Source organism: Larimichthys crocea, chromosome XVI (genome assembly GCF_000972845.2).
Source record: "Larimichthys crocea isolate SSNF chromosome XVI, L_crocea_2.0, whole genome shotgun sequence".
Taxonomy (NCBI): Eukaryota; Metazoa; Chordata; class Actinopteri; family Sciaenidae; genus Larimichthys; species Larimichthys crocea.
The window spans coordinates 21281897-21294772 of record NC_040026.1 but is presented as its reverse complement, the minus strand read 5'-3'; the positions used below and the strand labels follow the sequence as shown (position 1 = coordinate 21294772).

General features: G+C 40.9%; 2 protein-coding genes across 2 annotated transcripts in view; one reads left to right on the top strand and one right to left on the bottom strand.

The window, feature by feature from the left end:
- The window catches only part of sema4gb (sema domain, immunoglobulin domain (Ig), transmembrane domain (TM) and short cytoplasmic domain, (semaphorin) 4Gb), a 35445-nt gene extending 33149 nt beyond the window's left edge, over positions 1 to 2296 (bottom strand). The window contains exon 1 of the mRNA XM_010742754.3: positions 2191 to 2296. The gene's annotated coding sequence lies outside the window, so the exon portion shown is untranslated. The remainder of the gene's footprint in view (positions 1 to 2190) is intronic.
- A 3816-nt stretch (positions 2297 to 6112) lies between these two features.
- mfsd13a (major facilitator superfamily domain containing 13A) lies at positions 6113 to 12668 on the top strand. The gene is made up of 9 exons (XM_027289059.1): positions 6113 to 6337; positions 7842 to 8112; positions 8388 to 8467; positions 9120 to 9566; positions 9650 to 9770; positions 9853 to 9949; positions 10270 to 10441; positions 11046 to 11239; positions 11594 to 12668. The coding sequence occupies exons 2-9, from the start codon at positions 7945 to 7947 to the stop codon at positions 11842 to 11844; spliced, it is 1530 nt and encodes a 509-aa protein (XP_027144860.1). The 5' UTR covers positions 6113 to 6337; positions 7842 to 7944; the 3' UTR covers positions 11845 to 12668.
- Positions 12669 to 12876: the final 208 nt, after the last annotated feature.

Sequence of the window (12876 nt, the reverse complement as noted above, 5' to 3'; positions counted from 1 at the left end):
CTCTTTGGTGTGGTTTTGTCAGCTGCTGCCCTCGTGTAAACACACAGCAAACACGGCATTGTTTCAAGACATCTGCATTTGTGTGTGTGTGTGTGTGTGTGCTGTTCCACAGGAGCTGGCAACGTGGTGTTGCCTCACCGACGAAAGCTTGGAAACTCCAGGAGGGAAAGGTAAACACATCTGCCTTGGCGTGACGGAAGAGGAGAGGAATCGAACAAAAACAGCAGGCGGACTGAAACGCCTCTGGAAAAGACTGTCAGCTTTCTTCCTGTCCATTGATCCACCAAGCTGCTTTTTTTAAATCTACAGGGACATTTTAGCCTAATTTCGGTGTTCGTCTCTGCACTTTGGTGCTCATCAAACATCCTAAAATAAAGTCACTGCTTCCCTGCAGAACATGAAGAGTGATAAAGATGTTATGATCTGTCAGACTGGAGATAATGATTTGCAAAAAGATCAATAAAACAGGTGGACTAACCTTTTGCCTCCTGTAGCAATCAAAAGAGGGATTATGTAATATATGCTGTACTTGAATAAGATTTGTTCTCTGTTTATCATGAGCCTTTGGGAGTCGGCATCGAGCTGAACCGTAAATGAGATTACTCGCACGTTAAGGGAAGACAGAGCGGGTTCACCCTGTCGGCCATGCTCACTGTGATGTGGGGAAATCTTTAAACTCAAAGAAGCATGAAATTATAATTGTGTCACGTATAATCTGTCTCTCTTTATACATTAAAAAGAACATGTTGATGATTTCTTGGGAGTCAGAAGTGAATATTTTCTTCTGCCGTGTGCCCTGTACTGTTATTAAATTCATCCTCTGTGTATTATGTGATGACAGATCATCACACCATCTTTGTCTGAATCATAAGCACAGACAGTCATGATGAAATCATCCTCATTTTAAGCTCACATGTCTCTTTTATTTAAGTTTACACTGGGAAAATATCTCTCTTCAGCTTCGTTGTAAGTAAAATCTGCACTTATTGTGATAAATGCTGTTTGTTTGTCACACGCACTCCCTACTGAGGCCCCCTTCATGTGTACAGACTGGTTTTATTAAAGGTCAGCGAGCAGATTAATACTTTATAGATCAGCTACGTGTTGCCAGGTTGTGGCTGGTGTTCGTCGTCTCAGGTCGCTCTTTAATTCACAAAGAAGACACCTCCGATGACCTTTCACCCTTGAGGGCGTCTGAACCACTTCATTAGAAAGTGAGAAACTCAGTAACAGATTATATTTACTCGAGTACTTAAGTATCTGCACGAGTATTTCTATTTTATGCCTCTTTACACGCCTGCTCCACTTTATTTAAGAGACTTTTATGTGACAGTGCAGTTAAAAGTTATTTTAAAAAGATTTACATTTAAGACATTTGATTAATTTATAGAAAATGCTGATTAATGCAGACTGAACTGTAGCAATCAGCAATAAATCTAATAGATCTACTAACATACTGTTAACAAATTAAGACATAATTATTTAATGCATAATAAGTGCTCTCACTTCTCATCTTTTAAGCACATTTTGCTCATTATATTTCACTTTAATAACATTTCCACTTTTCCACTCAAGCAAAGGATCGATGTCTTTCCTCCACCACTGGCTGATGTATTAAGCAGTAAATGGCATATTAAGCATTAATATTAAGCCTTTCTACAGAGGATGACCTATGAGGATCATCTCTTAAACTCATTTCTGACTCGTTCAGGTCCAATTAAGAGTCAGTTTTATAAGTTTTAATGGGGAAGTTTTGCAACAAACTACAGATAATCAGTCTGACAGACTCTTTTAACTTACATTCACCTCCACTTGTTCTAACAGCGAGGCAAGAAAACACCTTTAAAACGCAACATACGGCAACATTACACAGAACAATCAGCTCGACACTTCTGTAACGCATCAGTAACTGTAACGCATCAGCACACACTGTGGATTTAAAGTCAAAACACGGAGTCTATGAACGTGCAAACATCCACCCATGTGCACCTGTCCGACCTGGACTGCAGCACTGAGGTGGGGGAGAAGAAAAAAAAAAAAAAGACAAACATCCCCGCACCACTGTTTGATAATCAGCCTCACCTGGGTGCGGGTTCACGCACACAGAGAGAGGAAAGTGGAAGAAACACATGATTCATAAAATAATGATAAGAAGAATAAGAAGAAGGTTCAGTAGCAACACTGACTCACCTGACTGCTCACCGGACTCCACAGAAATCCTCTGAATCCGTGTGTCCGCGACGAAACACCGAGCTCCTCTGCTGCTGCTGCAGTTACCCAGTGCACACACACACACACACACACACACACACACACACACACACACACACAGGACCAAGACTCCCCCCACTCCCTTGTGACACACACACACACACACACACACACACACACTGGAATAATAGCCCATATAAGATTATCTTCATGTAACGTACTGTTGTTTAACACTTCACCTTATTAAGATCATTATAAGACCATAATATATGAATATATGTGTTTATAATATCTGTTAGTCACTGTTATGGTTGTGTATCTTAGCATGGACTGTACTTCATAGGTGCAAATAACTAATAAAGTACAATAATGTCACGATATTTCTCTCTATAAATATTATAGACATGTTTTTGTGTCTTAAGGTTGCTTGGAAAATTTTTAACAAAACTGCGATTGAACTGAATTTACTGTAATTTATGATGTGATCTGTGTCTTTTGACTGACCTCTGCTGGAGAAAACACAGAAAGACACAAATTCAAGATGTTTTCTTACATTTATTTATTCATTCATGGAAATTAATTTTATTCATAGAGATGTTTCAGGACAGCAGTCTAATTTACAAGTACATTTAATATCTCCTGTTTCTTTCCTCATAATTGTTTAACAATAAGGAGATTCATGAGCCAGAAGAAGATATTCGGATGGTCTAACACTCTTCCAGGACTTAACACTTTGACTGATGCCGAGATGGAAATATTTACTGCATAACGTGAGAACTTTATGAGAAATTTAAATTAGTTTCAGATGTTATGTTGTTAAGTTTGATCGTCAGACTTTTAAATGGGTGATTACGAAAGATGTTCAAGTGCATGAATAAATGAATACACCACTCACCTCACAGTATTCTGTCAAATAAATAAAATAAAAACAAAAATCTTACTGACTGAAAAGATGAAAAATGATTTACAACGACAAGAAAATCTTTTTCATATCAAATGAGACCAACGTGAAGGACGCTCAGGGACAACCGGCTCGTACTTCTATTCAGTATTTTCTGTTTACACATACAGAAACACTGATTATTAACTGTTTCTATCATTTTAAACTCACACAAATAAGATCAAATGTGTATTGGATAGGTACAAGTACAAGTAGGTAGATAGAAAGACACAAATCCATTCTCTTTCATGGAAATTCATCTATTTATAAAGGTTGTTGTTCTGTCAATGAAATGTACTGTTGGATAACAGAACCTGTAAGGTGAAAACAGGTAAATATATTAAACACAACAATGACTAACAACATACAGAGTCTGTATATGAGTCTATACGAGTCTGTCTGTATTTGTGAAGTAATAATCAATAAACAAATAGGTATGACAGTGAAATATGATCTCAGTAGAACTAAACAAGACGTTAACTGAACAAGCTGACCTGATTCAACGCCACACGAGGGAACATACAAACTAAATAACATGGCATGATGCCAGAGCATTTTGTAACACAGATGTTGCACGGCTACTGGAAGAAGATTGTACATACAATACAGCAGCTATTTTTAGTTTTCCACCAGTACTGTAAGAAGTAAAAGTATCAGCACCACCGTGTAGAAATACTCTGTTGTAAGTCCATGATCTGTAACTGTTTCTCCTCATCAGGGTCATGGTTGTGCTGGAGCCCATCCCAGATGACATCCTGGATGAGTCACCACTTCATCACAGGGCACATAGAGACAAACAACCATTCACACCTACAGGTCTTTGGACTGTGGGAGGAAGCTTATACTTTTACATGGACAGAGCTATATGTTCTTCTATTTTTATACTGTAGTCACTTTAAAGGTCCAGTGTGTGGGATTTAGTAGCACCTAGTTGCAGATTGCCAACCAAATAAATATTCTCACATACCTCACCCTCCTTCCAAGCATGTAAGAAAAACTCTGGCTGCCAAATTCAGATAAATAAAATAAGTAGATCGGGTAAGGGTAAGGTAATTCCTGCCGATAAATACTACTAAATTTGGACAATTGTACACACTGGACCTTTAATACATATCTACCTTATGCCTATTTGTGTTGGAATACATGTAACTGCGAGAATTACCCTTTAAGTTCTCTACTATCTGTGTATATCTATGCATGTAATGTCTGATGTAACCACTAGGTGATAGTATTGTTGTTCTTTGTGGTATGTACTGATTACAGATGAGCCCCAGGTGTGTTAATTAGCCCAGGTAAGATCACACCTGCTGCTGAAGTGACTCATTCTAGTTACCATATACACGTAGTGCAGTAAAAAAAAAAAAGTACAGTCTCCCTCTGAAAAGTAAAGCACAAGTACTTTATTCTTTCTTTCTTTCTTTCTTTCTTTCTTTCTTTCTTTCTTTCTTTCTTTCTTTCTTTCTTAACAGCATATTGATCCAGTAATTGTCATTGTTTAAACTTAAAAAGAAAAGAAGATTATATACCTGTGTGTGTCAATCAGGAGCCTGTGTACATGCAGAACAAAAACAATAAACTACATAGAACATTAACAGACATTAGACGAACATGGTCCCCATACATACTGACAGCAGCTTTATCAGAGGTTGCAGCTCTCTCTCTACATATAAGAATGAATTAGTTTAATTTTCAGCTTTTTCTTGAAGGTGGATTTCACCATTTTTCCCCAGTGATTAGATGTTTATTCCTGGTATCATATGCATCCCGAGGACCACAAACCGGAACCAGCACACATGGGTCTAGGGTTAGTTTTATGAATGATTTGATGCATCACACAGACATTATGATATAGATTTAAATCAGTCAACCAGGGAAGACCAAAAACAGTTAATAATAACAATATAATAATCTTTTTTTGAAGGCTTTCTAACCTTTTCAGATAAGTGTTGCACCAAATGACATTACAATAATTAATATGTGTCTCAAACAAAGTTTTGTATAGAGTGAGTAGTGCAGTTAAGGCTATATGATCTATCTATCTATCTATCTATCTATCTATCTATCTATCTATCTATCTATCTATCTATCTATCTATCTATCTACTCTTCGTTAGCAGTTGATAAATCCTTAAAAATGCTCTCTGGCCTTTAAAATAACACTGAATACAAACTAATTAGAAATGAATAACGTCACTGATAAAGAGTGTCTGCAAACAAGCCATCAAGTCTGCACTAATAAGTGTTATTAATTAAACATCAAGTCTGCACTTATAACTGTTATCTTTCTTTCCTTCTTTCTTTCTTTCTTTCTTTCTTTCTTTCTTTCTTTCTTTCTTTCTATCTATCTATCTATCTATCTATCTATCTATCTATCTATCTTCGTTAGCAGTTGATAAATCCCTAAAAATGCTCTCTGGCCTTTAAAAATAACACTGAATACAAATCAATTAGAAATAAATAATGTCACTGATAAAGAGTGTCTGCAAACAAACCATCAAGTCTGCACATATGTTATTAATTAAACATCAAGTCTGCACTTATAACTGTTATCTTTCTTTCTTTCTTTCTTTCTTTCTTTCTTTCTTTCTTTCTTTCTTTCTTTCTTTCTTTCTTTCTTTCTATCTATCTATCTAGTGTCTGCAAACAAGCCATTAAGTCTGCACTTATAACTGTTATTAATTAAACATCAAGTCTGCACATATAACTGTTAATAACTATCTTGGGTAAGTTTCTACATGATGTAATTAAAGGTTAATAAAAGGTCTACAGTAATTAATGTTAATAATCTAAAGGGTAATAATTGCAATTGCATGTTTAAATGTTGATAAAGTTATTAATTAATGAAGATTCTCACTGTCTAATAAGACAACACAATAGAGACTCTATCTATCTATCTATCTATCTATCTATCTATCTATCTATCTATTTATTTATTTATGTATTTATCTATTAAAGGTGGAGGTCTCGGCTCTGGGTGGCGCTGTATCTCTTTGTTTATCTGCGCCGCCTCTCACGGATGTGAGTACCCGCCTGACTGACGTGTCTGTCCGCTCGTCGAGCTTCAGTCCGCGGCTGTCGACGACCAGAGGAGCCCGAGCGAGTTAGCTTCCCCTCCACCACCTCCACCAGCACCAACCACCGAGCTACAACACGAGTTAGTCCGGCGTGGTGACCCTCTCCTCACACGGTAAGTCTCAGCCTCTCCGCCTGGTTACAAACTCACCTGAAGCTGGTTGTTAATCTGGTTAACCGTTAACCAGCTAACCAGAGCTAGCCCGGTGCTAACAGTCAGCGGGGGTTCGCTCCGCTCTCAAGCCGAATCCGAGCGCCATGAGCCGGCGTGCTAATGAGCGCTGCTACCCAACATGTGGAGGCTGTTTTAGTGGCTTTCTGGTTTAAAAAAAAACGTCGGTTTGTAATTAATTATGATTACTAATTGTTCTTTTTAAAGACAAGCTATAAATTTTGTATGTTTGGCACCTAAAGTGGTGAAATATATTCAGTTTATTTATGTTATTTATTATTTATGACTGATTTTTGACCTGGAGCTTTATGTTATTTATTATTTATGACTGATTTTTGACCTGGAGCAGCTCACTGACACAGTCAGACACGTTTTTAAAGCAGGATTTGAAGAAAAAAAAATGTATTTTTTGAGTAATTTGACAGACTACAAACAAAAAATTGCCTTGCTGTCCTTTTAAAATACAATAAAAATGATTCAAACAGCTACTAAAGTCATCAAACGTGAGTTCTTGACATCACGTATTATTGTATTCAGTGTTGTTATCTGCTCCACAGACAGTTTTCCTGATATGGAACTGATTTGTTGCATTAATCTGAATTTAAATGTGTGCGACAGGTGTTAAATAACATGTCAGATGTTTGTTTTTGTCAATCTGTGTTGAGAGATCAGGTGTCATCGTGTTTGGTTTTCATATCAGAGTGAATACGACCCAGATTTCCTGCCAGGAAAAATCTCCATGAAGGCATGAATCGGATATTTGCAGATCCACGTCCTCGCTGTTGCCGAGTAGACCCACTTCTGATTTTAGTAAGAAATGTGTCAGCGACGTGATACCGGCTGGGAGTCATCCCAAATCCTCGCCGCTGATAGGAAATCTGATACGAAGCCCGGGTGGTTTACACATCACATTGTGGCTCAGGAAAGTATCACATCGCCTTATTGTGTCCGTCCTCGCTGGAGATATTCGAGGCAAGCCTGAACTCGTAGGAGTCAGGTGTGAAGTCAGATGCCTCTCGGTGTTTTTAAAGTGAATTCCTCTCCCGTGGGGGTGCGACGTTTATTAAGGGAAGTGAAACAATGTGGAGGAGATGAGACAACATTATCGTGAAGCACGATAAAAGAAGTATCGTGTGACTTTCTCCTTTTGTCGTCTCGCTGTGAAGAAGACCTGCTTTCTATGGCGTGTTAGAGAGGAGTAGTCTTTAAAAATAACCGAGGGAAATTACAGACAACGCACACACACCACAGCTGGGCGGAGGCCAGAGGAGAAAGGAGCTGTGGCTTACCGACTTTAATGAGTACCTACTGGAAAAAAACTCACTTTTGATCTGCTCTGTGCAAAGACAGAGACGTGTTGATATGATTTAGTGCTCAGAAATATCTCCGATTTCTTGCTCGTGCTTCAGGATGAGCCAGTTCCTCATCCCTCTTTGTTTTTTCGCAGGCGCTATGATGCGGTGGTGACCCCGGGTCGGCCAGGCCGTGAGATGATTGCAGCTTGGCACCGAGAGACAAAGACGGAGCCGAGTGATTGAGGGAAAAGAAGAATGGGCAGGAGCGTCTGGGCATGCTGGCAAGGTGTCCTCTCTACCGCTGTGCTCTACGGCTCTCTGGCCTTGTTTACATCCATCCTGCACAATGTGTTCCTCCTCTACTACGTGGAGACGTTTGTGTCCATCTACAAGATCGATAAAGTCTCCTTCTGGGTGGGAGAGGTGAGTGACTTGACGCCCAGGCTTGAAATGTAGCACTTCAGTGTTGTTAACACGGTTTTCTGTCTTTAAAATGATTTGGGATGAAGATCTAAACATCCAGGTGACGAGAAGAGTGTATATATGTTATGAAAAATGTATTTTTTGAGTAATTTGACAGACTACAAACAATAAATTGTCCTGCTGTCCTTTTAATATATGATTCAAACAGCTACTAACGTCACGTGAGTTCTTGACATCACGTATTATTGTATTCAGTGTTGTTATCTGCTCCACAGACAATTTTCCTGATATGGAACAGTCTGAACGACCCTCTCTTCGGCTGGCTGAGTGATCGCTCCTTCCTCAGCTCTCCTCAGTAAGTGTCACCGTTCCTCCTCCTCCTCCTCCTCCTCCTCCTTCTTTCCAACCATGTAAATATTTAAATCAGTTTTCCTAAATTAGGCTCGTGACACGCCGGAGAAGCGACAGTTTCTATCTCTTAAGAGCAGCAATTAGGAGTCGACGCCACACGATCGACTCGATCCCGCGACGTGTAAAAACACAGCCCTGCTGTCTGCTGATGAAAAAGCTCGTCATGTTTTCTGAAACAGGAAATCCTCTTCCTCATTCTGACGTCCTCTTTAAAGCAAAGACATTATTATTACAGCCGTGCGCATGCAAAGTTATCAGCTGCTGCGGCGGCCTTCTGTGTTTGCATTTGCTTATCATTAACCAAACCATAACTCTTTATTGCCGTGAGGCCGTGACGTCAAAGAGTGGATGTGTTCGTCAGCAGGGCGTGCACCATTTCCCCTTTTTATTTATTTATTTATTTATTTATTCGCCCTTTATGATAATTTTGGTTTATCCAGCCGTGCTTAAGTGACAAACCCAACTCCCATGTCTTGAGAATATTTAAATATGTTTCATCTCGTGTCTCGCTTGCACCCCGAAGTCGTTTAATCATTACCAAACGTGTTTTTATCTCGTTACTGTTGGTTAGTTTCATCTTTCGTTTGTTTTTCCAGGTCAGGCTCTCCGATCACGACCCCAGAGGTGGTGCTAAAGCGCCTGAAGGCCCTCTCCACGAATGGCCCCCTCTTCGCTCTGTCCTTCCTGGCCTTCTGGGTGGCGTGGGCCAGACCGGGACTACAGTTCCTTCTGTGCCTGTGTCTGTACGACGGCTTCCTCACCATGGTGGACCTCCACCACAGCGCCCTGCTGGCCGACCTCGCCGTGTCCGCCAGCGACCGCACGCGCCTCAACTTCCACTGCTCCGTGTTCAGCGCTTTGGGCTCCTTCTCCGTCTTTCTGTCTTACTCCTTCTGGGACAAGGAGGATTTCTACTCCTTCCGTCTCTTCTGTGTGACGCTGGCAGCTTTTTCCGTCTTGGGCTTTTTCTTGGTGTCTCGGCTGCTTCGGTTTCGTTTCCAGAAGGAGGTCCGTCGACAGGATGAAGCGCAGATGCTGAAAGAGTAAGGAGCTTCTAAAGGACTGGAATGTCTCTGAGATGTTTTTGTGCTTTAGCTCACCCTTGTTTTCTTTTGCTCTGCCTCAGGCTGAGCGTTGGCCACGCTCCACTTACCCATCCAGAAAGCCCGGTCACCATCAGACAGTACCTCAAGCAGCTCTCTAAACACAAGAACTTCATGTGGTTCGTGTCCATGAACCTCGTTCAGGTAAGATTTATAAATAATATGTTCTTACAGATTAAAGTCAGCGCACAGGTAAATGATCTTGTCGTCTCTGCTCCCCCTGCAGGTGTTTCACTGCCATTTCAACAGCAACTTCTTCCCTCTTTTCCTGGAGCACCTGCTGTCCGACAATATTTCTGCCTCCACAGGTTCAATCTTACTCGGTAAGAGTGTTTTTAGTCGAGCTAGAGCATTATTATAGGAAATTAACGGCAAGATGAAATGTGATTTTTACCTGAAGGTGTACAGCTACTGGCAGGATGCAGGTTTTTATATTCTAAGCACATTTTAGTGGCTGAATCACTAGATTTAAAGCTAACAAAGGTGTGAAGTGGTGTTCTGTTTAATATCTCCTAAATCATCAGGGACTGATAGATAGATTTCTGTTTTTATATTAATTTGCTTTCCATCTTTCTGTATTTTACTTTTCTTTCTGCTCATTGATTTGTTTTTTTGTTAAAGCTCTGCTTCTGCTCCCACGCAGGCGTCTCTTACATTGCCCCTCACCTCAACAACTTGTATTTCCTGACACTGTGCCAGCGTTACGGGGTTTACCAGGTTATCCGCTGGCTGTTTATGCTCAAGCTGGGACTCAGTGTGGCTATGCTGCTGGCAGGGGCTGACCACATTTATCTGCTGTGCATCTTCATCGCGAGGTACGGTCACGCACGACGGCTGAATACACAAACGCACATCGTGGACAACAAAGTAGTAATCCAATTTCCAAGACTTTTCTTTGCAAAAGAAAACTTGTGCCTCCTTTTACTGTGGAAATGAGCAATCGTGCTTCAGTTGTGTTGCCTGAAATTGATTAAAAAAGCTTTTAAATCTGTGAAACATAATCTGTAGACCTCTGTGTCAGGTAAGAGGAGAAAAAACTTGAAAAAAAAAGGAGATTTGGGGTGTAATTAACTCAAAACGAGAGAAAACTCCACAGAAATGAGTGACACAGCGCATTTTCTTTAATTATTGATATCAGATATACTCTTTTAGTTAACAGCAGCTCTCTCGAGCACTTGGCAGCCAAACCCTGATGGAGTGTCTGTGGTTACAGACCTCACTCTTACAGCGGTGGTCAACCGTGTGTGAATGCTTTTGGCTGTGCAGGCCGAGGTGATACACTCACATCAGCCGCACGAGTAACACATCTGTCACTACGTTTCACACCGCGTAATGTGGCAGGCACACCTCAGCATGCCAGCTGAAACATAATGAAACAAACGGACATAATGACGGATAATCCACTTCTCTTCCTTCCAGTAACCGGGTGTTTACGGAGGGGACGTGCAAGCTGCTGAAGCTGGTGATTTCCGACCTGGTGGACGAGGACTTTGTGGTCAATCGGCGTCAGCAGGCCGCCTCGGCGCTCCTCTTCGGGATGGTTGCCTTGTTGACCAAACCTGGCCAGACGTTCGCCCCTCTGATCGGCACCTGGCTGCTGTGTGTTTACACAGGTACAGACGGGAACACACATGATTAACTTGTTTTAAGTTGCTGCCGCCTTCGTGTTTTCGTTGTGACTATGTATGATCAGTTAAATGGATCAATTCACGTGTTGGAAACATTTAAAACTAGGACTGCGAGTGCAACTTGCACAACGTGTTTAACCGGATGAGCTGGCTTTGTCTGCTCGCCATGAGTCTTTATGGGAAGTTCTTTTCTTTTCTAGTAAACACACACGTCAGCGTTATCGACCTTCTCCTCTAACTATGAGAAGAAAGCAAGTAAATGTAGGATCTTCTTTTGTAGTTGGATTCTCATATGATTCCTCTTTAAAAAGTCTAAAATCAAGTCTGTCTCGTCCCCAGGTTATGATATTTTTGAGAGGGAACCTGTGAAGGACTCTCTGGTCTCCGTGCCTGACGTTGCCTCCGGCTCAGGGACTCCGCCTCTGCGCCTGGGCTGCTTCTACATGCTGGTGTTCGTGCCTATCACCTGTGCCCTGCTGCAGCTGGCTGCCTGGTCTCGCTTCACACTCCACGGCCGCAAGCTGCAAGGGATCAAGAACCTGAGGCAAGGGGCCCAGCAGGGTCTCCTTATCGATGTCAAGGCCATCTGAACTGAAAAAAAGCTGCACACAGACACTTTTTTTTTCTGTCTCTCACAAGCTCCTTTTTGATAACGGCTATGAAGACGACGACGTCTTCACTGTGCAGCCCAGCCTGGTGCACGAGAATATGAACCACCACACGACGCTTTGTGTGTTTGTGGACAGTGAAAAATGCACGACAGGCTGACAGACGTGGTTTAAACTTGCCTTATTTTTATAATAAAATATTGACCTATATTTATATTTGAACAGATGACCAAAAAAAGTAGAACCAATCAGTCCTTTTTTTCTTTTTTTTTGGATGAAGACGGACCAAGGTGACTTCACGTCGCGGTGCGCCAAAGATGCGGTGGCTTCTTCTTTTTAAAAATAAATCTGTTTGTAAAGTATATTTGTGGTCTAGAGTGCCGTTGCTGCTCGGTGATTTGTCCGTAACATCAGCCTGGTTTTTAAAAAACGAGGCGGTTTATCAGCTCCAGTTCTGATTTCTAATGAAGAAAATGAAACAAAGACGCATTAACCTGTTTGTTCAGAGTGCTGCATGAGAGCTCCACCTCAGAGCTTCTTTACATTCACACAGAGCGACCTGCCAGTTTGATGTTGAACTGTATTTTCTGACACACTCAGTATTGATTGTGTTTTCGTTTGCACAAAACTGCCATTTGTCTGTTTGTACTTCTAACATTCTGATCGTGACTTATTTTATTTACTGTTAGGTAGGTAGGAAATGACGCTGATGAACATGTTGTCAGTTCTCTCTTTTGTAATTTTTCAGATTCTATAACGAATGTGTGGCATTACCACAAATAAACCTCATCTATGTTTAAAGTCAACCGGTGTGTCGTCTCGAACCACAAGGAACAAAAACACCACACTTCATTCAAGCTGAGATTGTCTTTTGAGTTGTTGGATCATACGACGATGCAAAAAATCAAAAGTTAGAGAAGTGAAAACATTCGATTCTGGAAGTGTTTAATCCTGAAACAACCAGTGTATGAAACTTCTTTTTTCTGTAGTCTCAGTTCTCAGAAAATTGACACC